The 27,209-nt window shown below is 37.3% G+C and overlaps 2 protein-coding genes across 4 annotated transcripts in view; one reads left to right on the top strand and one right to left on the bottom strand.

Moving 5' to 3' along the window:
• The window catches only part of LOC144194394 (cysteine--tRNA ligase, cytoplasmic-like), a 24,235-nt gene extending 11,601 nt beyond the window's left edge, over positions 1 to 12,634 (bottom strand). For both annotated transcript variants that reach the window (XM_077713455.1, XM_077713456.1), the window contains exons 1-12: positions 12,543 to 12,634; positions 9,389 to 9,480; positions 6,584 to 6,672; positions 6,396 to 6,492; positions 5,163 to 5,261; positions 4,080 to 4,229; positions 2,567 to 2,707; positions 1,969 to 2,057; positions 1,758 to 1,879; positions 1,472 to 1,584; positions 1,242 to 1,370; positions 986 to 1,115 (exon numbers count right to left, since the gene is read on the bottom strand). In XM_077713455.1, the coding sequence (XP_077569581.1) occupies positions 986 to 1,115; positions 1,242 to 1,370; positions 1,472 to 1,584; positions 1,758 to 1,879; positions 1,969 to 2,057; positions 2,567 to 2,707; positions 4,080 to 4,229; positions 5,163 to 5,261; positions 6,396 to 6,492; positions 6,584 to 6,672; positions 9,389 to 9,480; positions 12,543 to 12,564 (1,273 nt within the window). In that variant the 5' untranslated portion in view covers positions 12,565 to 12,634. The remainder of the gene's footprint in view (positions 1 to 985; positions 1,116 to 1,241; positions 1,371 to 1,471; positions 1,585 to 1,757; positions 1,880 to 1,968; positions 2,058 to 2,566; positions 2,708 to 4,079; positions 4,230 to 5,162; positions 5,262 to 6,395; positions 6,493 to 6,583; positions 6,673 to 9,388; positions 9,481 to 12,542) is intronic.
• A 60-nt stretch (positions 12,635 to 12,694) lies between these two features.
• Positions 12,695 to 26,118, top strand: LOC144193979 (peroxisomal membrane protein PEX16-like). Of its 2 annotated transcripts, XM_077712694.1 has the most exons (11): positions 12,695 to 12,957; positions 13,073 to 13,108; positions 17,240 to 17,316; positions 18,841 to 18,974; positions 19,100 to 19,191; positions 19,352 to 19,432; positions 20,749 to 20,901; positions 23,357 to 23,429; positions 24,577 to 24,696; positions 24,807 to 24,871; positions 25,947 to 26,118. In XM_077712694.1, the coding sequence occupies exons 1-11, from the start codon at positions 12,825 to 12,827 to the stop codon at positions 26,003 to 26,005; spliced, it is 1,023 nt and encodes a 340-aa protein (XP_077568820.1). In that variant the 5' UTR covers positions 12,695 to 12,824; the 3' UTR covers positions 26,006 to 26,118. The 2 variants fall into 2 exon arrangements, with proteins under 2 accessions (XP_077568820.1, XP_077568819.1); XM_077712693.1 differs by lacking the exon at positions 25,947 to 26,118 and having other exon boundaries at positions 24,807 to 25,026.
• Positions 26,119 to 27,209: the final 1,091 nt, after the last annotated feature.

Here is a 27,209-nt window from a genome sequence, read left to right as displayed (position 1 = left end):
TATGGACACTGACACCTGTGTTCCAGCAGCTTCTAATTCTTGGCAGATCTGATTTTTGGTGATTCTCGGTTTAATATTCACCTTCCTGACCAATTTTCTCTCTGGAGCAGGTAATATCTTGCATTCTATTCCTTCTTTGAAATGGCTCCAAGTGACATTCCTGACTTGTTCAAGTCAAGGATTCGCTTTTTCAGGTCCATGCTGAGCTCCTTTGACTTTCCCATTGCAGCGTTTGTGGGCGTTTGCATCCAATGAGCCCTATTTAAATGGCCTCAGAGAAGTCACCAGCTGTAGTCACTCATAATCACTCACAAGAAGTTAAGAGGCCATGCAATGAAGCTCATTTCACTGACAACTTTCTAAGTCACAAAAATTGCTAATTTTTGTTGCTGTATGTATATTTTTGACCCAGCAGATTTGATCCCCTTTTCTGTTAACCCATAATAATGTGATAAAATAACCAAACTTCATGAATGTTTTTGTGACAAAGAAGTATCTGTTCCAATCACTCTATCAGAGAAAAAACTGAGTTGTAGAAATAACTGGAAACTTGTGTTGTTCACAAGTGTATTTAATCTTTTGACCACAACTGTATGTATGTTTCAGGGGATGTTTGATTTAGTTTTTCCTATCTTAGGACAATTGAAGCTTTTTGTAATCTAAATATTTCGTAAGTAGAAGCTAAACCTGCACACGGTTCTGGTCGTCTCAGAAGCAAAAACCTGGGCATGGTAGGAGTTCGGTAACACACACCCATACCTAGAGGCAATTTAGAGCGTCCATTCAGCCTACCATGCATGTTTTTGGAATGTGGGAGGAAACTGGAGTACCTGGAGAAATCCTACACAGGCCCAGGGAGAACATGCAAACTCCACACAGGTGGAACCCAGGACCCCAGAGCTGTGAGGCCGACATGCTAACCACTCACTTCACTGGGTATAACGGTATAATGTATGAGGGGGGAAAAGAGAATCAGGTTATGTACCTGAATTTTTGGCCAAAGCTTCCTTGATGGTGATGAAATTCTTTAGGGATTTTGACATCTTGCATCCTGAAATTGTTAGGTGGCCAGTGTGCAAGAAATAGTGAACCCAGTGATCATTCTCAAAATAAGCCTAGAAAATACAAATGCAAAAAATAGATTCCTTTAATTTGACAGATACTTGGTACACGGTGTATCAGTTCCTTGAACAACCAGCTAACTCAGTTTTACCAATAGATACAAAGTTTTGACGTTCTACCTCTGACTGAGCGAGCTCATTGTCGTGGTGAGGGAATTTCAGATCAACCCCCCCACCGTGAATGTCCATAGACTTGCCCAAGATAGAGCCAGCCATAGCTGAACATTCAATATGCCATCCAGGCCTTCCCTATTCAAACATATAAAATAATGTATTGTCTTCAAACTTTAAACAATTGGATTTTAAGGTGCTCATTCAGAAAGCCGAAAAGGAAACAACTCCCATCTTACCTTTCCCCATGGAGAGTCCCATGAAGGCTCTCCAGGTTTGGATGCTTTCCACAAGGCAAAATCATTGGGAGATATTTTCTCATTTAATTGGTCAGCAGAAATGCTCAGGTCACCTGTAAACAGAAAAATAATTAAAAAACTAAATAAATAAAGACGCTTAAGATTATCGCGCTTAAATCTATGACAATGGCCATTTTCAGATTGACCATGTTGTCGCAGAAATATGTAAACAACCTATAATACATTATTTTCGTAACAATGCGCTCCCAAACACGGCATCCTGTACCTTCTCCTTCTTGTAAAGCCTTCTGATCTCCTACAGCTTCTGGCACAAGTTTGGCATAGGAGTGGTGTTGACTGCCATCGAATTTTGCAGTGTTAAAGTAAACAGAGCCATTTGATTCATACCTGAAAATATAATTTGATTGATTGCAATTTACAATGAAATAATCACAGTTGGGAGTTACAACCAGAAATATTGACATGAAATTGTTTACCCATAGCGATTTGAGAGAATCTTCTTTACAAACTCCACAATCTCTGGCACGTATTCACTGACACGAGTCAGGACATCAGGAGGAAGCACCTGGTGAATAGAAAATAATTGAAATGAGTAATGGAAAATTACACAAATGCTGTAAATTCGCTGTATATACAGTAAGTTATTCATATTGTAAATAATACATTTTCATGGCAAGGTTTATTTTATGTATAAGGCATAGCGTTTTCCATTTTTCTAAGGCTGACTGGACATTATATATATATATATATATATATATATATATATATATATATATATATATATATATATATATATATATATATATATATATATATATATATATATATATATATATATATATATATATATATATATATACCTATATATAGATATATATATATATATATATATATATATATATATATATATATATATATATATATATATATATATATATATATACATATTCACTATACAATTTTAACACTCCATTTTACATATAAACAATATACTGTTGGTCACAGACTATTTGATCCATTCATGCACAAATCTCGGGACAGTTTGCAGAATTCACTCACTCATCTGTGACTTACATTTAAGGCTGCCATGTCTTTATGGTACTCTCCTTCCCAAAATGTAGGTAGAGTTGAGAAAATAGAGTTGTCTGTGACTTTACTTCCAAACTGATCATCTAGCCAGTCAGACAACATGTCCTTGGAATTTTCCAGTAGTGCCTATGGAAGAAGAAAGATTTCTTTCTGGATTTTCATGTCCAAACCACTTACCAAAATGTAAGTTCATGTGTAGCAAAAAGTATATCCAATAAATGATGCTATTGATAAAGGCAAAAAGTAATCTATAATACGGTCATTTTGAGTGTACAGGACACTGCTGAGGACCTTTTACGGCACTGTGGTGTATTATGAGGAGGTCTGTTGGGAATGTGGGAACAAGAAGAGGGACAGGAACAGGCTGAATAAGCTGGTCAGCACACCCAGCTATGTTCTGGATTGTCCTTTGGACTTTGTGGAGGAAGTGGGAGAGAGGAAGTTGCTGACCAGGATGATGTCCATCATGGACAGCACTTCCCACCCCATGCATGAGTTTGTGGAGTCCATCCAAAGCTCTTTCCGCAATAGACTGCTGCACCCTCATTGCAGGAAAGAGCGCTTCCAGAGATCCTTCCCACATCAGCTGTCAGGCTCTTTAACAAAAGAATTGGCTGAATATGTGTATGTACACGTACGTACACAAACGTACACGTACGTACATGTAGGTACATGTACGTACATGTACATGCATGTACGTACATGTACATGCATGTACATGTATGTATAATTATGTATGTATATGTATGTATATGTATGTATATGTATGTATATGTATGTATATGTATGTATATGTATGTATATGTATGTATATGTATGTATATGTATATATATATATATATATATGTATATATATATATATATATATATATATATATATATATATATATATATATATATATATATATATATATATATATATATATATATATATATATATATATATATATATATATATATATATATATATATATATATATATATATATATATATATATATATATATATATATATATATATATATATATATATATATATATATATATATATATATACATACTACCTATTTATTTATAAAATGTCTTTTATTTTGTCTGTATTCTCACCCTTTTGCTACTGTGACAATTGAATTTCCCGATTACGGGATGAATAAAGTTATCTAATCTAATTAAATATAAAATAAATATGTAAAAGAAAATTGGTACAGTAATCCCTTGATTATCGTGGTTAATGTAGACCAGACGTGGGCACGATAATCAAAAAAAAGTCACCCCCTTTTTTTTTATTTCAGTGCTGAGTTCTAATACCAAGCGGAGGACAGGGGAGTGGCTTCCACTTGCAAGTTTCAAGGTGGCTTTCACATTTTTAGAAACATACAAAAAAATAAAAATACAAAAATTTGCCTAGAGAAAAATCCACGATTTATTAAAACTGCGAAAGTTGAAGCCGCGATATCCGAGGGATTACTGTAACTTGTTTTAAGGTTTGAAAGTCTTACTTGGCCTAGAGGTTTAACCACATCATCTGTAGCATTACTCCCCAACGCCGCCTGCAAAGGCTGCAGAGTGGCTGTGACGGCGGCATCAAGCTTTTCAAGCATCTGTTTCTTATCTGGGTCAGTAGTTGAGTTCAACCGGGCCTGAAAGGACTGATGATCACAAGTAAGCAATTTCAAATAATGTAACCACTTCGAGCCCTGCGATCGGCTGGCCATCAATTCCGGGTGTCCCCTGCCTCTGGACCAAAGTCAACTGGAATAGGCTCCAGCAATCCCCACGACCCTAATGAGGATAAAGTGGTCCAGAAAATGAAGGAAGGAATGGATTCCACCACTACACACCAATTTTAAATTGCTTCAACTATTCTTTCAGTTTGGTTGGCACTTATTTCACTTATTTGGATATACAAACCTAAAGCTAATAATAGTAGATGAAGGACAGTTGCTTGTTTACACTATCAAGGTACCAAAAGAGCTTCCTAGAAGCTTATACTTACCCATTTTAACACATTCATGCAACAATAGGTCGATGCTATTGTGCAAGACACTGCCTGGCCCAATAGGAAAAAAATTGTCTTGCCAAAATACACTTAAACAGTGTACAGTTGTACACAACATTCGAAATGCTGTCCCTCCAATCACTGGACAGCCTCTTCCAACTGCACCAAAGACACCCTAAACATTCTTTCATTCATTTTATGAACTGCATTATTCTCATTAGGGTTGCGGGGGTGCTGGATTCTATCCCAGCTGACTTCAAAACAGAGGCAGAGGACACCCTGTATCAGTGACCAGCCAATCGCAGGGCACAAGCAGACGGACAACCATTCACACTCACACTCATATCTCGGGGCAATTTGGAGTGTCCAATCAGCCTACCATGCGTGTTCTTAGAATTTGAAAGGAAACCAGAGTACCCAGGGAAATCCCACACAGGCCAATAGAGAACAAGCAAACTCCACACAGGTGGACCTACCTGGATTTGAACCCAGGACCCCAGAGCTGTGAGGCCGACGTGCTAACCACTCGTGCCGCCGGGCCGCCTCACACTAAACTGATTTTCATATTTTTGTAGTGCCTTACCACTCGAGCAGTCAGCACATCCTTCAGGATTTGAGCAGGTACAGGTTGTTTTTCCTCATACTGGTTCAGTAGATAGTTCTGACGTGCCCTTTTAATAATCTGAAAATCAAAAAGATAGATATTCATTTATTTTTCTTGAACTACTTGATGGATTCAAGTGAAAAAAATAAACTGGATCCCTATGTCATTTCAAACATTGCTGACACTATATTTTTGGGAGTGGGCGGGGGTATTTTTTGGTGAGGTGATATTCGATGTGTTTAATTCAGTTGAGGTAAGTTTACCAATTTTCATTACTTTCATTTTGGACATAAATAAGAACGTTTTCAGTGTGATTATTTTCCTAACTCGAACATGCAATTCCTGGAGAAATACTCTGTACTAGATACTTTGCTCTCCCATGGTTCCCGACCGAGTACCCACATATACATAGCTCGTGGATGTCTTTTCCACCATCTATAACCTGTTACTGACACAGGCCACGATCCCAGTATGCATCAAATCGGAAAAGAATTCTGTGGGAGACTCTCAGTTTCTGTGCTCAAAACCTCTTTTCTGAGTTTTGCAATTATTTCCACATAACCATTTATGGATTCCAATCATGTGATCCTTTTTAGGCGAAAATTCTGAGAGTTAAAGAAGTGTCTGGTAGCATATTCATTTGAATTCCATATTTGGAAATGCATACTACATTATGTACTTCTTAGGTGCTAGTTACTGTAATATTTATTTCACTTGATTCGAATTTGCTAGAACAGGGGTGGCGAACCAGTTAGACACAAAGAGCCTAGTATTTTTTACTTTGGGAGTCAAAGAGCCACAACTTACGTCAGAAGCAGCATAAAAAAATCCAATGTGCCAAATAATTTTTAAAATTGAATTTATTATTTGTTTTTAATGGGCGCAGATGGATTTTATTGTGTTTTAAAAGAGAATACAAATAAGAAAAACATAAAACAAGGTAGTAGGTATGAGTGTGAATGGTTGTCCACCCATTCAGGGTGTACCCCGCCTCTGGCCCAAAGACAACTAGGATGGGCTCCAACACCCCCAGACCCTAGTGAGGATAAAGCGTTTCAGAAACTGAATGAATGGACCGAGGCAAACATAAATACAGTATATACAAAATAATTTTGGCCAGGTGCCGCATGCCATGTGTTCGCCACACCTGTACTAGGACCATCAACATGCTAAAAATCACAAACTGGAAAGTCACAAATTCTGGCTTCCTACTTTGTCATCTATGTCTGTGATGTTCATGCAGTAAAAGACATCATACTTGAAGTAATTCTGCAGTACCCTTCGCAGAATATCAAAAGAGATGTATGATCTAGAAAGGCATTAAAATAGAGAAACTCAATATTAAGGAAGGGGATTTTGTATACTTTTTATATACTTGCAGTTTAGGATTTAGGATTTACCTGGCATGCCCCATGTGAGAGGCATCATACACTGTTGGTCCGCAGCTGTACCATGTCACCTTGTTTCCATTTTGAGGTACAAATACCTCCTAAAACATATCAATTGAAAGAGGTTAGTTGTTCATGACGATTACACAATACGGCTGGAAGTTCTCCTTTAAAAATTGCTGGGAGACAGCAGAATTCATTCTTTCATCAACTACAGCAAGTCATTATGGTCCTGAGGAGGCAAAGCAGCCCCAGACCATTACACTGCCACCACCATGCCTTACTGTTGGTATAGTGTTCTTTTGATGGAATGTGAAGGGGGAATGTGCAGACATATGAAAGTTCAGTTCAAGAACATACAGGAACGCGGTGTGCAAAACTTTCCGCAGCTTGCATCATTATCAGCCAAATTACAGAAAACCATCACGTCAACGGTTGCGGGGCTGAGTCATCGTGAAGCTACATCATCAATCATCCTCCCCAATATAAAGGTTCTGTCTTCCAATACTCTGAACCCTCAATGAGAAAGAAGCCATTGTTTGCATTGACGGACACATAACACTATGTTTATTGAATTTGACGAGTTGTTGTCACATTTCTGCCCGTTTTCGTTATTTACCTATTGGACTATTTGAACAAACACGCGAGTTAACCATCAACGGACTTTCACTTAACAAATGCTGTGCCATTTTTTTGCCAAATGTAACCGGCGCACACCTTCCAATAAGTTAAACTTTTGACTCATCAGTCCACAGAATGTTCTTCCAAAAGAGTGGAGGATCATCAAGATGTTTTTTGGCAAACGTAAGACGAGCATTTATATTCTTTTTGGACAACAATGAATGGCAGCTTTTGACAGTGTTTTTCTTATAGTAGAGTCATGAACATTGACATTAACTAATGCCAGCAAGGCCTGCAGTTCTTTCGATGTTTTTCTAGTTTCTTTTGAGACTCCTGGATGAGTTGTCGTCGGACTCTTAGAGTAATTTTAGCTGGCCGAACACTCCGGGGAAGTTTTGCCACTGTTCTCAGTTCTCTCCATTTGTGGATAATGGCTATGACAGTTGTTCCCTGGAGCCTTAAAGCATTGGAAATGGCTTTGTAAACTTTTCCAGACTGAGAGATGTCCCTCACTTTTTTTGCATTTCATCTTAAATTTCTTTGGAGCGTGGCATGATGCTCTGATCTTGTATTTCACTTCACTTTGTCTGACACATTCTCTTTAAGTTCTTGATTCAACACATGTGGTGGTAATCAGGTGAGGGGGTGGCAATCAGATGAGGGGGTGGCCTGTGAAATTGAACTCAGGTTTCCTACAATTGGGATTCGTCACAGTTATTTTGTGATATAACAAAGGAGACAATCACTTTGTCAGAGAGGGCCACACACATTTGTAATTTTTCTGCATTTAGAAACTGCATTTTTTATTTCGTTGGGTTGTCTCTGTGTTATACGAAAATTGATTAGATGATCTGGTGTGGTGATAAAAACGCCAAAAACATCGAAATCAAGAAGGGGGTAAATACTTTTTCATAGCACTGTATAAGGCGCACCGGATTATAAAACACAGTAGTACTGTTATCCCTCACCACTTCTCAGCTTCAACATGTGTGGCTCGAGGCTATAAAATATACAAATCAAATCAATCCAAATAAAAAATGTTCCCAAAAATGTCAAAATTCACGCTGAAACTCTGAGCCGAATAATAAAGAAGGCCTAGCAAATGATGTATAGCCCTGCACAATCCAAGGGATCCAAAGAGTGTGAACTTGAGTATGTGTATTTTTGTATAGATATGAAAACATTTAGTATGGTAGAAATAATAGGGGTGATCCTACTTCATGATTTTCTGATTATTGGGGTCATGTCTGGTCTACATTATTCGTGAAATTCAAGGAAATACTGTAGCAGTCAGTGGTGGTTGTAGTGGTAGGGAAATGTTTTATATTTTCACTAGATGGAACTGTGGTAGTCGTAGTAGTAGTACTAATAATCGGATATAGGCATTATCATTATCATTGACTCGACAAAAGCCTAATTGTCATCATACCCAGAAACTGCGTATGACGAAATTGGTAGTGCTTCTCCTTAAGTACTAGTGATAATGGTAGTAGTAGTAGTAGTAGTACTAGTACTAGTGGTAATGGTAGTAGGAGTAGTACTAGTGGTAATGGTAGTAGGAGTAGTACTAGTGGTAATGGTAGTAGTACTAGTACTAGTGGTAATGGTAGTAGTACTAGTGGTAATGGTAGTAGTAGTACCCTATCTGTACCCTCCACGAAATCTGTCTAATTTTAGTTCTATAAAACACATTTTATTACCATTAAACCATTAGTTATGTGTTAATTTATTAAAAGATGGCGAATTAGAAGAAATACAACATTGTTCCCAATACAATATTCTGTTTTTGGTGTTTTTTCAGAGGGTTGGAACGAATTAATTTGTTTTTAGCTCAATTCAATGGTAAACGTTCGTTCGTGTTACGAGAAGATCGACAAAAAAGCTCAGTCCCAGAACGAATTAAGCTTGCATGTAGAGCTACACTGTATATCTAGAGTGTCAAATAGCTATTCAAATTTGCATACACATATAAGGGGTTAATAAAAACATCTCTAAAAATAGCTTCTTTCATATAAAAGACTGACCATCAGATTTTTTTCAAACTGTGAATGTGCAAGCTCACCCCGTTTTTAAATTTGATATTCATGTGGGAAAATACCATAAATATAAAAGTTTTAATGCACTTCAATATTAGAAAATACTATTGTTTTTTTAAACTAAGAGAATGAACAAGACTTTTTGAAACATCTTCCACACCTTATCTCTCGTGAGACTGTTGTAGAGTCGAAGTTTGGGAACATCTGTTCCAGACGGTGGAGACCAAGGAGGTTGCACCCTCTTTCCTTTCTCTGAAGTCATAAAATCAAAAATTATTAAACAGGAGAAACATTTATTTCACTTTTGTAAAGTCAGTGTATGTAAAAACGTATTTTGAACAACTATACATCATTCCTCGAGCCACTTTTTTAAAACAAGGTCCCTTGTTGTCCCTCCTTGTTTAGATCAAGACAACCCTGTAATCCTGTATATCTACATCGACATCTACATCTATATATCTATATCTCTCTCTGCCTCTCTCTGTCTCTCTCTTTTGTTAGCACACATACATATACATACATACATATATATATATATGTATATATATATGTATGTATATGTATATGTATATGTATATGTATATGTATATATATGTATATGTATATGTATATGTATATATATATATATATATATATATATATATATATATATATATATATATATATATATATATATATATATATATATATATATATATATATATATATATATATATATATATATATATATATATATATATATATATATATATATATATATATATATATATATATATATATATATATATATATATATATATATATATATATATATATATATATATATATATATATATATATATATATATATATATATATATATATATATATATATATATATATATATATATATATATATATATATATATATATATATATATATATATATATATATATATATATATATATATATATATATATATATATATATATATATATATATATATATATATATATATATATATATATATATATATATATATATATATATATATATATATATATATATATATATATATATATATATATATATATATATATATATATATATATATATATATATATATATATAATATCCAGTCAGCCTATATATAAAAATATAAAGGATATGTGCTAACAAAATAAGCCACAAAGAAATGCACTTCTGTTGGTAGCTGATTTCATTTGAGATATGTGACTTTATATATTGACCAGTCAAATGCATCGTTTTAAAGTGATAACAACTGAAGAAGCATGTCCTGCTGTTCCACTGGCATTGCAGAATTTAAAAGAGACTTCCTTTGTCCCTTTGGGCAGCATTTGACAGAGTAGGTCAATTAGGAATAGAGACACTCATGAACGTTTTGAATTTTTGAATGACAACTGACTGAAGTGAAACACTTCAGATATGCATTAGGTGTGTCCTTCCATGCAAAATGGCATTTGTCCTACCTGAAGAGATCACATTCTAACTGGTTTCACAAATGCTTTAGGTCTAGCCGTCTACTCACTGCTGTTGTCTGAGCTCAGGTACTGCTGCAGTGGTGCTATGTGTCTATATCAGCGCAGAATGTGGAAATGTTGAGGGTCCGGCATGGCCGGTCTACTTGCCTTAAGACATTTAGCCGACTGACGTCTGGCCAAGGGCCAACTCGCCAAGGGGGCTTTTGGCCGAACGTAGAATTAGCCGAACGACTAATTAGCTGACCGACTAGCCCCCGGTCACCATGTGCCATATATATATACACATATATACATATATACATATACACATATATGTATGCATATACTCATATACATATACATATACATATACACATATACATATACACATATACATATACACATATACATATACACATACATATACACATATACATATACACATATACATATACACATACATATACACATATATACATACATATATACATTTACACTCATATATTCATACATACATTCACATTCTCATACACACACACACACATATATACACACACGGGTATACACGCGGGTATACACACACAAACACACACCCCCCCACACACACACACACACAAACACCCCCCCCCCACACACACACAAACACCCCCCCCCACACACACACAAACACACACACCCCCACACACACACAAACACACACAAAAAAAACACACACGAACACAAACGCACGCATACACAGACGCACGCACACAAACACACATATACACACATATACCCACACATATACACACAAACAAACAAACAAACACCCACCCACACCCACCCACCCACACACACCCACACACACCCACCCACACACACACACACACACACACGCACCCCCACCCACCCGCGCGCGCACGCACGCACGCACGCACGCACGCACGCACACACACACACGCACCCCCACCCACCCGCGCGCGCACGCACGCACACACACACACACACACACACACACACACACACACACACACACGTGTGTGTATAAATTAATTATTGTATTGTAAATATTGTTATTAAATGGCTCATGAAGTGATTAAAATGTCTGACTTCGTAACATAAAAACAACATATTTATTTAATATGAGCACTGTGGTCCAGTATGAAATGAATTTAGCCTATCTGTCAAAACTGTACAATCAAACTCATTGGGTACAAAGCCTGATCAAGTACGTTTCCTAATGAAACGTTTTGTTGCTGCATGAGAGCTTCCGTGGGTGAGAAATAGCAGTGGATTTAATATGAAATATAAAACCCTTCCCACACATATTAAAATACTGCCTATTTTGCACACTAATAATGAAACCGAAGTTTCTTGAGGTGGGTGGATCCCCCCATGGCCAATAATGAAGAGCGAAAGTCAAAATGAAACTGAAAGAAGTGAGATGATTTTTCTTTTAAATAAGAAACTTTTTTTAAATGACCAAATTAAGTTCATCCGGTGACATGTTATTCAATTTACTAAACCCAGAGAAAAGAGGCCGAGAGAAAATACTAGTGTATCACCAAATGTAAGAATATGAAATTGTGAGTTTGGAAACTCATTTCAATATGACGGCTTAAAATGACATCATAATCTTACACCCCGTTGTTTAAACAGTGGATTATTGGAGCAAATAGTTCTCAAGCCCAATATTTATTGCTCTAAAAATATAAACAATATAAAAAATATAAAATATAAACAACTCGAACATTTCCACCCCAAACTGGACAAAAAAATGAGTCATAAAATGAAATGCCATAAACAGGTGCGAAACACTACTCGAGTGGCAGTAAAATTAAAGAGCGAAAAATTATATAAGTATGAATAGATACCTTGCTCCCTAGTGGCTGCCATCGTTCAATTGCACTAGTGGATGCTGATGAAACACTAACGTGTTCGAAAGGAGAGAGAGCGCTCTTTTTATTCTCATGGGCGGAACCATTTCTTGTCGAAAAACACGCGAGTCGGAACTATAATTGGGGTGTACCATAGTTACAGGAACCCCGGGTTTATTATTATCAGGCGAATTGTGGTTTGTTTACTCGCGGCTTAGTAACTCAAAACCATTACCGATACCTGCATTTCCAACAACATTTAAATGTAAATTGTCTAAAATGTCTCGTTTCAAAGAGCACATTGAAAAAGTGACGAAGCTTTATGAGCGGTACACGGAGTATGTAAGAACAAACCCAACTGCGTCAGCTAAGGTGGAGACCGCTGTCCGAACCATCTCATATCTGATAGCAGGTATGTGAGTGAAATAATGGAAACAATACTGCATTATAAAAATAAATAAATACAAAAATCATGATAATTGCAATTAACTCGAGGAAAACATCATCACAGATTCTCTTTTTGGCAGGAAGATATTCGGACTCCCATGAAATCTCTGAACTAGGTAAGAAAGACGATAATAAATACCCTCGATTATTGCGTCTTCACTTATCGCGAATACACTACTGCGCAATTTCCCCCCCACTATTAATTTTTTTTTTTTAAATTTCATAAAAATTTGAAAATCCACGCTGAAACTCAAGTGGAAACCAATCTATCTTCAGTTTGCTACTAGGACTCAGCACTGAAGAAAAAAAAGTTTTTTAAGTTCATAAAAATGTGAAAATCCACGCTAAAACTATTAGCTGAAGCCACTCCGCCGTTTTGCGTTTGCGTCCTTATTGCGGCCATGTCTGGTGTACATTAACCGTGATATTCAAGGGATATAGACATTTTATACCGGGTTGCTTTTCCAAAATCCAAGGAGGCCGAGGCCTAACAACTTTTTGAAATCTAAGTTAGGATAAGGATGAGAATTGTTTTCAGAATTGTTGATAGCAAGTCATAAGTCTTTGCATTCACTTTGCAATTGACGATGAAAGATGTCCAGTCATGTGGCTTTTAGAAAATGAATTAACATTCTTTAATGGGTTTATCACTGTATGTGAAGGCACCAATTACAAGCATTACATACTTTCAATTTCATATTTCTTTGCAACCATTTCACATGACTTTGCCCATTTTTTTAAATATAAGATATCAAAAAAATAATTTAATTATATTTTTCCGTGAAACCGCTTCCGATAAACATATTTAAAACGAGGAGCCAAAACATATCTATTAAGTTTCAAAGTGCATCAGTATTGTCATTGAGCAAGAATGAAAATGAAAACAAAGCATTGAGAATGATGCAATGTTGCAAAATATATGTATGCTAGACATAAAAATATTTTGTAATGTGCCAGAACAATGTTTTGCGTGTGAATTGGTGTCACATTTTAAAATAAATGTGTAACTTATTTAAAAAGAGGAGCCGAAACACATCTATTAAGCTTCAAAGTGCATCAGTATAGTCATTGAGCAAGAATGAAAATGAAAACAAAGCATTGAGAATGATGCAATGTTGCAAAATATATGTATGTTAGACATAAAAATATTTTGTAATGTGCCAGAACAATGTTTTGCGTGTGAATTGGTGTCATATTTTAAAATAAATGTGTAACTTATTTAAAAAGAGGAGCCGAAACACATATCTATTAAGCTTCAAAGTGCATCAGTATAGTCATTGAGCAAGAATGAAAATGAAAACAAAGCATTGATAATGATGCAATGTATATGTAAAATAGACAAAGAAATAAAAACTTTTCTTATTTTTCTCTAACCTTTTCAAGTAGGAGAACTTGCGCAATTGGTGGTTAACTAAATACAAATTTGCCCCACTGTATTCACCACAATGTACTGTAGATACATGTATATTGCCTTTCTAAGCAATTACAAAATTGAGGGACCATCCACCGGGAATATGCAATTCCATAATTTTGTCAAAGGCTGTCGTAAAAATATGAATGCATTACATCATAGTAACTTCCACAGCTGTAATACAAACATTGTAACAAACTCGTTCTTAAAATAAATTTCAAACAAGGTGAACCAGAACATCACATTAAGGTAATATTAAAGGCTGAATCTTAAATTTAATCTCTCTTATTAGATATTGTTGTACTTCAAACCCATTTTTTAGGCATATATTGCACATATTTATAAACTTTTTTTCTCGATTTACATATTTTTGAGACCTCTGCACCCTTCTAGAAAATAAGTGTTGATTTTTCATTCATCTACTTTTTCTTTTTAAAATTACCTGTATTTACTAATGTAAATACGCTCCACAGACTATCCTCACTTTTATCTCTTGGCAAAGGAGGTCCACAATAAACTTTAAGAATAAACTGTTCAAAGGTTCACTGGCAATAAACACCGATTACAGTATTGAGACAAATTGGTTAATGTTCAATGAATTTTATATCTAAAAAATAGTAGAATTTATTCTCGGGACTAATTTAAGGGTTTGAACACTTGGTCAAAAGTTTTGAGACACTTCCTCATCTAACGGAATGTTGAACTGTCTCCACATTTTTTAACTCTTTTGTACAGACACAAAATGCAGTGTGCTTTGTTGTACGTAGTTAATGTGCAAAAATTGCTAAATTCTCCTTCCTGTATATAGACATTCACGAAAGAATTATAAATGGAACAAGTTGCTGGTCTTAAACCAGTATGATTAAACATGAAAGTGAAATCCAGTCAGAACAAAACAGAAACAAATTCATTAAATGATGCAATGGATGTGAGGTGTTTGGTCATGTCTTTAATGTTAAATGTCAATACATTTAGGAAGCAATTGAGACTATGACCAATCATCTTTTATTCGTCCATTTAAAACTTAGTAAAGAGTTTTGTGTAATTGTGCTATAGCAAATTAGGCATTTGTATTGAATTGGATGCTTCCATAGTCATTATACAAGTATAATGAGATAGAAGGCTTTCACCAAGTAGTGCACAAATGACAACAACAAACACACGAATATTTAATCAATAAATAAGAAATAAATAAATAAGTAGTCCAAGTGAGATCAGCAGAAAGGAGCGGTCGTGGGTCGTATAAAAATCCCCCAAAAAGTAAATGTGTTTCCTTAGCCGTAATTTTATTCTGAAAATATTGTCGCGGATGCATTGATTCTCACTTTAGAACCACATTCGCTTCCAAAAAAACTGCTACCTTTTCTGGCTGAAGCTGGCCGGGGCGACGTCGCCGGCATGTGCCGCTGAGTGGCCGGTCGACGCGGTTGTATACGCTACCGGACTGCCGGCTGAGAAATTAAACTTCCACTTCCCTACTCTGTGGCATCTAACCTTTAATTAGCCGTGCACAAAGCTCTATTTTCTGCTTCCAAGTGGCTCCATGCAGTGTTTACATCCTATTGTCATACCAGCTTCATGGCCGTATCTACGGCGTAAATCCATCATAATGCTGGTTCATTTCATCCAGCCGCTACACCTCGGACCTCTTCATTTCCGAGAATGTATTTGTATTTATTTGCATCACAAGGCGGCTCTTTCACGCATATCCTCCTCTTATTTAGTTATTTTTTTCTTCTTAAAATGAGACCAGAAAGTCTTGGGTCTTTTCAGGATAGCACTTGGTTTAACAACACGCATGTCTCCATTTTAAGTGTACGGCAGAGCCCATTAACATTAAAACTGTTCCTACCAGCTGAATTATATACAATAGAATGCCACAGTCTAGATTTATTCATGCCGCAATTGCGTGCTACTCATTTAGCATGTCAAGGAACGTCAATATGTCGGAGGCATTTTCAACAGCGATTTGAAAAGAATATGTAAAAGTCACTCGCAACAAAAGAGAAAATTTGCAGGTTTAAGACCATATACATTCAATAATATCGGAGCAGAGGAAACACACAGCCAGTCGTGATGAGAATTTAAACCACTTCATATGAAGGAGGACGCCAGTGTAGCCAGAGCAGAAAGATAGTCTATCTTCCTGAATGACCGTTTGGAATTCCTGGCGACTCCCTACAAACAACCTGGTTTTATTAGAGACAAGTCATAAAAATGGGAGGCGTTAATACAAATGAAGGAGGTGGAGTGCAAAAGGTGTAGTGCACATTTTAACCAATAGGTGTAAGCTAAATTCTATTCTAGTAACTTTTAATACATCATAGTGAAAAGGGTGCAAGACTAAATATAAGAATACAAATATATTTCACAAAAATGACAAGATGCAATCAAAGCACTGTATAAATGACATTTAGAGCAGCCATTCTCCCTCTATTGTAGATACGTTCTTCGGCGCAGAGAGATGAAGCGCTGTCCTGACCTCCGCCACTTTCATCCGGCTTTTGGTTGCGAGTTTCAGCGTCAATTTAGATGTTTTTATGAAGCTTTTTTTTTTTAAATACCCCTCAAATAAAAATCAGCAAAGAAGTGAATGTGCGAAAGTTGAAGCTGTGATATTCGAGGGAAGACTGTAATATGAAATCTTCCAAAATCCCTCTTCCCCAAAAACTCTATATTTTTGTGTAGCTCAACCCTGAATTGTTGATCTTTTTGGCTTAATGTGCTCAAGTAAAATGGACTATTCCAGTCACATTCGATATTTTGGAGGACTATCTTATAAAATCATCTACTTGTTATATCAATGAGATTTACTGACAGTGTGTTTTTTTCTCAGTCTACTCCGCATCGAATCTGCTTGTGCTCTTCAATGACAGCATCCTGCGCAATAGCTTGAATTGTGCGCTGACTGTGGTGAGGACTGGTAAAAGGATATATGATCAATTAAAACATGATTAAGGACTTATTGCTTAAGTGTAGGTACGAGTGTTTAACGCGTTGGCTTCACAGTTCTGAGACTGGGGGTTCGATCCCAGGTGTGGACCTTCCTGTGTGGCATTTACATGTTCGTCCTGGGCTTTCGTGGGTTTTCTCCAGCTACTCCGGTTACAGAGTAGGCTGGTTAAACACTCTAAATTGCCCCTACGTATGAATATGAGCGGGAATGTTTATCCTTCTCCTTGTGCCCTGCAATTGGCTGGCCACGAATTCAGGGTGTACCCTGGCTGGCGCCTGAAGTAATCTCGGATAGGCTACAACACCCCCCGTGACCCCTGTGAAGATAAATGGCACAGAAAATGTATTAATGGTTAAGTTTAATTGGGTAGATATTTGCAGATGAAGAAAATACTTTTGTTGGTTGCTCAGTCACACGAGACACATTTCTCCTTCTCTGGGGGGGTAGACTTTTTGGGGGTTAATTCAACACCATCACCAATCATAAAGGGGATCTCTGTTACACAAAAAAAGCTGTGTTTGTAAAAAAATAACGTTTATTTATTAAATACTGTTCACAATAGAGCTTCTGAATAAAATATCTTATTTGCTTTTGTAATACATACAAAGTCAAAGATATTTTATAAGCACTCTACAATTTAACATCTGCATGGTCAAATACAGTCACACCTCAACATACGAGTGCCTTGACATACGAGGCATTTAAGATACAAGTAAAATTGTGTGAGGCTGCTTAGGGCATATCTCGCCGCATCTCCCTCGTGCAAAGATCTCTACGAGCACTGAGCGGAGTGTTGCATTTTCTTCATGTTTTTTTGCATTAGTCAGTGCAGAATTAAGGGAAACAATGGATTTTAAGCAAGCCGGCGCAATGAATGGTAGTGCGAAGAAAAGGCGTATGATGACAATCGATATTAAGCACTAACTTAACTAATCGAAAAACATGACTAGTGCACGTGTTACTAAGCTGGCTTACCTATACCTATGGAGAAGCAGGAAGTTCGCTTCGAAGATGCATTGACCTTTTTGCCTTGGTTATTGCAAAAGGTTTAAATTTAGTGTAACGTAAGATTAAAACTTTTTTTTTAATTGTGTGTATGTAGGAATCTTACTTAATTTATAAGTTAAAATTAAAGTTTATGTTACGTTACGAGCTCATTCGTCAAGTCTCTCCCATCCCTGAACTCCCCGCCTTGTTGAATAATGCCTCATTTTACTATTAAACATCATAACCACTCGTTATTTGTTACACTAATAGTAGATGGTGAATTATAACCAATAAAAATGTTTTTTGATTGTAATATCCTGTTTTATGGTGTTTTATTCAGAGGGTGGGAACTAATTAATTTGTATTTAGTTCATTTCTCTGAGAAACGTTGATTTGAGATACGAGTAAATTGACATACGAGCTCAGTCCCGGAATGCATCAAGCTCATATCTCAAATTATGACTGTAGTGTTTGTCCTTCATTCTTTTGTCCAGTCCATCTCACAACAGAGAATTCTCACCTGGCTCTCTGTGTTGGAGTATGTGGAGGTCTTCTTGGAGATGGGCACCCAAAAGGTGTGTGGCGAAGTTGGTTGCTGGTTGGTCATCACCCTCATTCAAATTTTTAAGTAAGTGCCTTTAAAAGGATTGGAATCTCCAGTCATTTTTAGGTGTAAGTTTGAACTTTTAGTAAATCACATCACATTGTCTTCAACTTATTTGACATAGTTTTTCTCTTGCTTTATCAACAAAGGGCAGTTTTGCGCCTTGTGCTCCTTTTGTGGTTCAAATCAGGCATCCAGACTTCACCTCCCATCATTCCCCTTGACAGAAGTGCAGGAAAAGGTGACAAAGTTCAGTGATGTATATACCCTGCTTCTTATCTGATGTTTCTAGTTTGTGCATGGCATTTGGACTACATGTGATCATATCTATAATTGACATCCTAAACATACATTTCACCAACCAAATTGAGCTTCTTCTGTTCATTTCCTGTCAAGGATAGATGACAGTAATGTGGTGCGGGAAGAGGACGCTTACTTTGTGGGTCAGAGGTCAGGACGTATCATCAGATCACTCGGCCATGGTAAGCATCATTGGCACGCCAGAGGTTCGTGACCGGCCGTTTGGTCGCTGGTCTTTTGGTCCCCTTTAGGGTTTGGGGTTGGGTTGAATATGTAAGTACATTTGACAACCATAACCCTAACCTTAACGGCGACCAAAAGACCAGCGACCAAACGTCCGAACACCCAGAGGTTTGGGTAATGTTTGAAACGTTTTCATGAATGGAAGAATTAGTATTTTTATTGTTTCAGGCTACGAAGGGCCACCACTGGCAGTATGTGTCATGATTCTAGTGTTATATTAAAACACATACTAGGCCTGTGCGATTTTGAGAATACCAAGTTCAATGTTGGTTTACAAGTGGCTTATTTGCATTCCCTGGTGAGGTAAACTGTAAAACACAACAAAGAAAATTATACATATTGTGCACCAAATGAACAAAATGAATTAAACATTTTAAAAAGGAAAGGGGGGGAGACATAGATCGAGTACAGCAAGGTGTTGAAATACTTTATACGGTCATGTTGAAATACTTTGTTAGTTTTTATCAAACTGAGAGAACTTGCAATACAGCTAGGTGTTGAAATATCCAAATTATCAATAAGAGCACTCATTTAGGTGTTGAAATATCCAAATTATCAATAAGAGCACTCATTTAACACATCAGCTGCCATTGACGGCGGTAGACGTCCGATGAACCTTCATTTCCTCAATTTCAAACTGTGAGAACTTGCAATACAGCAAGGTTTTGAAACACTTTATATGGTCATTTTTATCAAATAAATAAAAGTCTTAGTATACTTTTAGCCCGGAATTGTGAAATTAAAATAAAAGGCAATAAGTAAAATTATTGTATTAAAAAGAAGACAAAGCAAATTCACAGATGGTGTTTTTTATTAAAACAATAATAATAATTAGGATAAAGCGGTTCAAAAAATGAGATGAGATGAGAGTTGTTTGAAACTGCAGGGCAACCGAGTGGTAAGCGTGCCGCCCACACAGTTCTGGGGATCAGGTTTCGATCCTAGGTAGGTCCTCACTGTGTGTAATTTACATGTTCTTCCTGGCTTAGGTGTTTTCACCAGGTAATCCTTGTTTTCTCCCAAATCCAAAAAACATGCAGGCTCGTCTGGTTGAACACTCTAAATTGCCCCTATGTTCGAGTGTGAGCGTGAATGGTTGTCTGTTTCCTTGTGCCCTGTGATTGGCTGACCCCCGATTCAGGTTGTGCCCCACGTCAATGAGTATTGCACCAACATTGTCAAATATCTTGCTTATTTACATGACAAAATATTGAGAAACAGCACATTGGCTAATTTTCCACTTGTGATGTGACAGAACCCTATGGGCTGCCTCAGCATCAGCGGGCAGGCAGTGAGAAAAGCAGTAGTCGGAGCATGAAGGAAGAGAAACTCTACAACAAACCAACCGCCTTGAGGCTACATCAGACCATCGCTGAGACTGTGTACATCAGTCGACCTCTCGTACATTGTATCCTTCCACATTGCCTGACCTCTGTGATAGACAAATATACAGTCGGACCTCTATTTACCAAATGAATTAGTTACAGAACTTTTTTCGTTAGTTGAAAATTTTGTAAATTCTCTAATTCGTTCCACAGCTCCCCTTTTACCCTAGAATGGTGACCCTCCATTTCAGGGGTTACCTTTCACGCTTTTGAAATAAAGGGTTACCGGGGGGAAAAAATGGATACCATATTTTGCCGTTTAATATACGGGTATATTAAATGATTTTTGCTTTTTTGAGCCTCCCGTTTGTGCGCCATTTAATATACCCTTGCTCTTTAATATATATTAAACGGCAACTCCGCTTTTTTGGCAAGATTTGTATGGTGTTCATGGGGGCATAATTATAGATACATACTTAGGTTCATTAAAATTCCAATTCAGACTTTATTCAGCAGTAATTAGTTTTAACCTGAGCAGTAAGTAGTCTTGGTCTGTAAAACGTTGATGCTCCCCATCACGGCATAAAGAGTGCATAGTGGACCGTACCTTCACATTTGTGCGCCATTTAATATACCCCTGCCATTTAATATGCCCGGGTATAATAAATGGGGTGTATATTAAACAGCAAAATATGATAGCCTTCATTGTACCGTCTTGTTTAGGACCCATTTTCCCCCGGTAACCATGGTAACCCTCTATTTCAGAAGCATGAAAGGTGACCCCTGAAATAGAGGGTTTCTAGGGTTCAAATTGGTCAAAGTGTCCCAATTTTGGTTGAAAGATGGAGCGAGTGGTTACCGCGGCGGCCTCTACATCAACTCTGCTTTCAGATGTTACAGATAAAAGTTGAGTTTTCACACTTGGAGAAGGTGAAGAATTTCAATCACTTGTCTATTAGGATCCGACAACCGTTTCTGGCCATCATAATACATTCCAACTCTACGTTGCACGGTTTGGAAAGACATCGTAAGAGAATCTTAACACACACACCCATAAATCCCGATTATGAAGGATTATAGATGGGCCTCTTTTCGGACACTTTTTGTATCGTCATACCGTAACTATAGCAGTGGATCAGTTCCAAGATCCATGAATATGATCTTTCAGCATACTTGTTAAGTTCATTAATAATTACCCTCGTTCGTAATTATCAATAACTGCAGGCAGACATCTTATTCAATTATTGACATTTAATTAAATAGAATGGATCACGGATAAAACCTCAGAGGGGAGATTCAACAAGCCAGAGTTTCTCCTACAACTTCAAAACGTCTCACCGAATAGACATTTTCGTACGACTCTTATTGCCATGAATCAAAACAATTTACAGAGTTGTTGATCATTTCATCACGTATGAGTAAAAACAACATCTGGAACTACAATAACAATCAAAGTATTTTACCAATAACAAAGCAGGAGACTAGACCAAACAACATTTAGATTAGTACAATTATGCCTTCCCTTGACCTACGAATCATATAACAATTACATAAAGAAAAACCCGAAGTGCGTCACGAGGTATAGTCGCTATGTTGTAAATAACAGAAGCAACATTCTTGTTATTGGCCGAATAGCCCTGGCCTCGTTACAAAAGGGACCACCGAATCTCGAAGACTCAGATTGGGTGAATTGTTTGTATAAACATCCTGGAACAGGCAGTCCAGGTTAAAGATGACTTGGCGGTTATTGGTGACCTTGCAACACTTTGAGAATAATAAGAGAATGATTTAACAAAGAAATGACTTAATACAACTATATTTATAATAGTAATACAGAATAAACCCAACAATACTGCTAAAGTAGCTTCCACACACAGATGACACTAACAATTCTTTGCTGTCTTATTAAAAGTGATGAAGGATGTTAGCCTTATCCTTCTTGATAGAGCGAATGGTACACTCATTTACTCTAAAATTGAACGAGGTGGCAGTGTTAGTATTGTCTTTCTTTGCCATACAAAGAACTTGCACCTTCTCCTGATGATTGTCATCATTATCTGTTGGCATTTAGATGTAGTAACAAGTAGCAAGCGTTAAGCGATGATTGTGGATGGACACTAACTAAGCGTGGAGATGACAAAGATGTTGCCGGTTTTGTCAGGTTTTTCATCATTTATTTTATATTACGTTCATGAACAGTCAGAAAAACACAACTTCAACATTACACCCAATGCGTTAGGATATCATATACACAGCCTGAGCGCGGAGAGAAAAAAGGGGTAAAATGCATCTTATAGAGTTATATGCTGAAAACATCTTTAAAATGCCCCGTGAGCTAGTGGAGGCCAGGGCGGACTTTAAGCAAGATTTCCAGTTTTATTGTTTCTATAATATGAACATTTTATATGACATGTTTTCTTTCCCTTTCATTTAGTCTTTAATAAGGCTACTGCGATTTATAGTCCGAAAAATACAGTAAATAATTACATTTTTCTGTCAAAGCTCTTATGCTCCTTAAAGCCTCCTTTATGCCTGCAGTGCTCAGCCTCGGCCTATGTGGAAAACAGTCCTGGAAGCCGTGGCTTGTGTCTGCAGGCCTGGAACTTTCCAGGTTTGTAAATAACTTATACAATTCAGGGTTTTTCTGACAATTACGATATACCGTAATAACTTGACATACGAGTCTTCCAACATACAAGAAATTTGATATACGAGCAAAATTCGTTTTTTTTTTTTTTTCATTCTTTTCCTAAACCGCTTTATATTTATTACGGCCGAAGGGGTGCTGGAGCTTATCCCAGATGACTCCGGGACAGAAGCTGAATCATGAATTGGTGGCCAGCCGATCGCAAGGCACAATGAGACGGAAAGCCATGCACACACACTCATGCCTCGGGCAATTTAGTGTCCAACCTGTCTACCATGCAAGTTTTTGGAATGTGGAAGGAAACCGGAGTACCCGTAGGAAACCCACGAAGACCCGGGGATAACATGCAAACACCACATAGTTGGACCGACCTGGATTTGTACCCTGAACCCCAGAGCTGAGGCCGACGAGCTAACCACTCAGCATTGTTAAATCTTTTCAATATGCCTGCTAGGCGCAAAATGGATTGGCACTTTAGATGAAACTTCTAATAAGAAACCCAGACAGTCGCAGAATTTTATTGGTTTGTATTCGATGAAGTACAGTGGTACCTCGAGATATGAGCTTAATGCATTCCTGGACATGGTACTGACAGTCGAACGATTCAAGTTGTATTGTTGTGCAACGCTAACCACTTTCTTACGCGCATCGAGCTTCTTTATTATTGCCATTTTCGTTTCAAATGAAATGGCTTCCTTGCACCTCCCTCACTAGAAGCCTTTCGCTTTTCACCAACCATATTGAATAATGGATGCACAAGATATTTAATGATAAAAATGAAGAAGGTTCTTTGCGCACTGGAGATACGTCACGCACTTCCGCACTGCAACAAACTGGGCAGAATGGTAGATGCCGGGTGAGCTGAGCTCTCACAGCGCCAGACCTCGGTATTAGCGGCGGAAAGAAGCACTACTCGGAAAAAGGCACGCAATACAAAATCAAACTTACGAACATTTTTCGACATAAACACAATTTGCAGACATGTTTGTATGTACCGTTGTTCGTTACTTGAATGTTCATAAGTAGGGGAGCGTCTATTTTCTTCATACTTTTGGCATCTATTCAACCATCTGGACGATTGTGATGGATTTTTTAATGCTTATTTTTTAAGCTTTGCAGTGCTCCATGAGAGAAAGTTTGAAAACAGGTGGGAGAAAGAAGAGATGAAAAGAAGAAACTTCCTTTTACTCTACTACCTTGTCCGCTCCCCATTTTATGACAGATATTCCGAGTGAGTATTCATGAATGCCACATTTTAAAGTCTGATTGAAATTGAGGATGACGCAGTAAACATTTTTTTTCTAAATGAATGCCTTGTCAAATGGTTTTGCGGCTTTGCAGGAAAAAGATTCTCTTTTTGCTGCGACTTCTGACCAATCATGTTCCGGGAATAGGTCTTGTAGCACGTAAGTGCACCGAGCTCAAGTGTTACCTTTTCAATGTACAGTCATACCTCTTCTTACGAATGCCTCTAGGTGCAAAATTTTCGAAGTTACGAAAACCCTCAAAAAGTACATGGATTCCTTATCTGTCTTTTTATTTTTAATATATTGTCACAGGTGCATTGATTCTCGCTTTAAAAGCTCCCGCCATCATATACTGGGCTCTAATTGGCTGCCTCACAACAACCGTCCATTTTCTTTAACCCATTGTCTGCTTAAACTTATTTATGCTTGGGCAAGCTGTAGCTAACTGCCTCGATCTGAACGGCGGCCTTCGGTGGGTTAAATTGTGCCGCGAGGGCAGGTGATGAGCCGTGTTGTCAGTAATGGGGTCAAAGAACTTTGACGAGTTAGTTGGTCGATGTGCACCAAAACGGACGCATGACTAAATGCAACGCTCGGCAATACACAAAGAATTCAAGGAGGAAACTTTCCGACTTTGTGAAAAAAAACATTATTAAAAGTCCGCAAAGGCAATCGTCTTTGTAGTTTTTTTCCCCCCAAAATCTTTGTCACCCAGCACTGCAGAAGCAGGTAAGAACCAGTAGTAACTTATAAAATGGGTGTGAAATTACATTTCAAAGAAATCACAAAACGTTAATGCTTATTGGTGATTAATGTATGAGAATCTTGAAAGATGGATAGTGGTTGTGTGAGACAGCCAATTGGATTGAATTGAATGCTTTTATTGTCATTATATGAGATAGAATGAGAGTGATGAAATGAGAGCCCAATAGAGGGTAGCAATGTTCTAAAGTGAAAATCAATGCATTCGCGACAATATTTTCAAAATGAAATAACGGATAAGGAAATGGATTTACTTATTGGGGGATTTTGTAATGTGGATCATTTTTATAACCCGAGTCACTGATTTGCATATAAAAAAATTCGTACCGAGAGGCATTCATTCGTAAATAGAGATGTGACTACTTTTTCATTCTGATTTACATAATGACAAATGTTCTACAAAATCAGATCCAATGCCTCTTTCCATATAAGTCGGGTCATTCTCCACCTAATAAAATGTTTCTTTCTTTAGGACCCCTCATGGATTACCTGCCCACATGGCAGAAGATATACTTCTACAACTGGGGATAAATATGCAAAACTTGTTTGAGCTAGACAGACCCCTCAAACCACTGGCTGAACAGTAGACATGTCAATGTAACATCCTATGGACAAGCCTTTTCGAATTAAAAATTTTCTAACAATGTTTCCAGTCTTTCTTTTCTCCTCCTACTTCTCATCACATTTTTAGGAAAAGGGAACTTTTGATCAGGTGCCTCGTAGCAAAAAGAATCTTGTTTAACTTTATTCGGGGTGAAAAAACAAACAATTGCCTTCTGATGTGTGATAGTGGAGTAATATTGAGCAAACCTTTTAGCCAATCAAAGCAGAGAATTTCAGATAGTCCGCCTTTGCTTGCGATGTGTTTGTAGTTTCTATCCTGTGACCTTCACCACAGGCAGCCTGGCGGATGAGTGGTTAGCGCGTCCGCTCACAGTGTGAGACTTGGGTTCAAATCCAATGCGTGGGTTTTTTTCCCTGGGTACTCCGGTTTCCTCCCACATTTCAAAGACATGCATGGTAGGCTGATTGGACACTCTAAAATTGCTCCTAGGTACGAGTGTGAGCATGAATGGTTGTTTGTCTCCTTGTGCCCTGCGATTTGCTGGCCACCAGTTCAGGGTTTCCCCCGCCACTAGCCCGAAGTCAGATGGGATACACTCCATCACTCACCGCGACTCTAGTGAGGATAAAACGGTTCAGAAAAGGAAATTGCTGCTTCGGTACACCACATTTTTTATATATTAAGTGTTGCAAAAAAAAGTCTGTGAAAATGTCAACATTCACGCTGAAAACGGAAGGAGATGAATATTTGCAGAAGTCAGGGCATTGCCTCTTTTTCGACGCAACAAGAAAGCCTGGATCACAAAAGGTCTCACAAAGGACGGTTTCCTCCCGATGGCGAACCTGCACCTCGGTGAAAGGGGGCTTCTCTTCCAAGTCCTCTTCCTACTGGATTGTGCATGAGGACTTGAATTGAATGCCTTTATTGTCATTATACAAGTACAGTAATGCCTTGACATACGAGTGCGTCCTGGTCAAACTGGGGAAAATAATTCAGAACTGTGGGAAAAGGACTGCAAAACACCAACATAAGGAAAAAATAAAATATACATTAAAAGAAAAAAAGTTGAAAATAAAATTAAGAAATTATGCAAAAAACGGGAAACATGATCCTTTAAGGAAAAGGAAACTGCAATAAATAAAGAAAAATTCAGATGCGCATTCTCACCTC

Source organism: Stigmatopora nigra, chromosome 3, assembly GCF_051989575.1.
Source record: "Stigmatopora nigra isolate UIUO_SnigA chromosome 3, RoL_Snig_1.1, whole genome shotgun sequence".
NCBI lineage: Eukaryota > Metazoa > Chordata > Actinopteri > Syngnathiformes > Syngnathidae > Stigmatopora > Stigmatopora nigra.
Note: the sequence above shows the minus strand (reverse complement) of the source record. Positions and strands in the feature narration are given on the sequence as shown.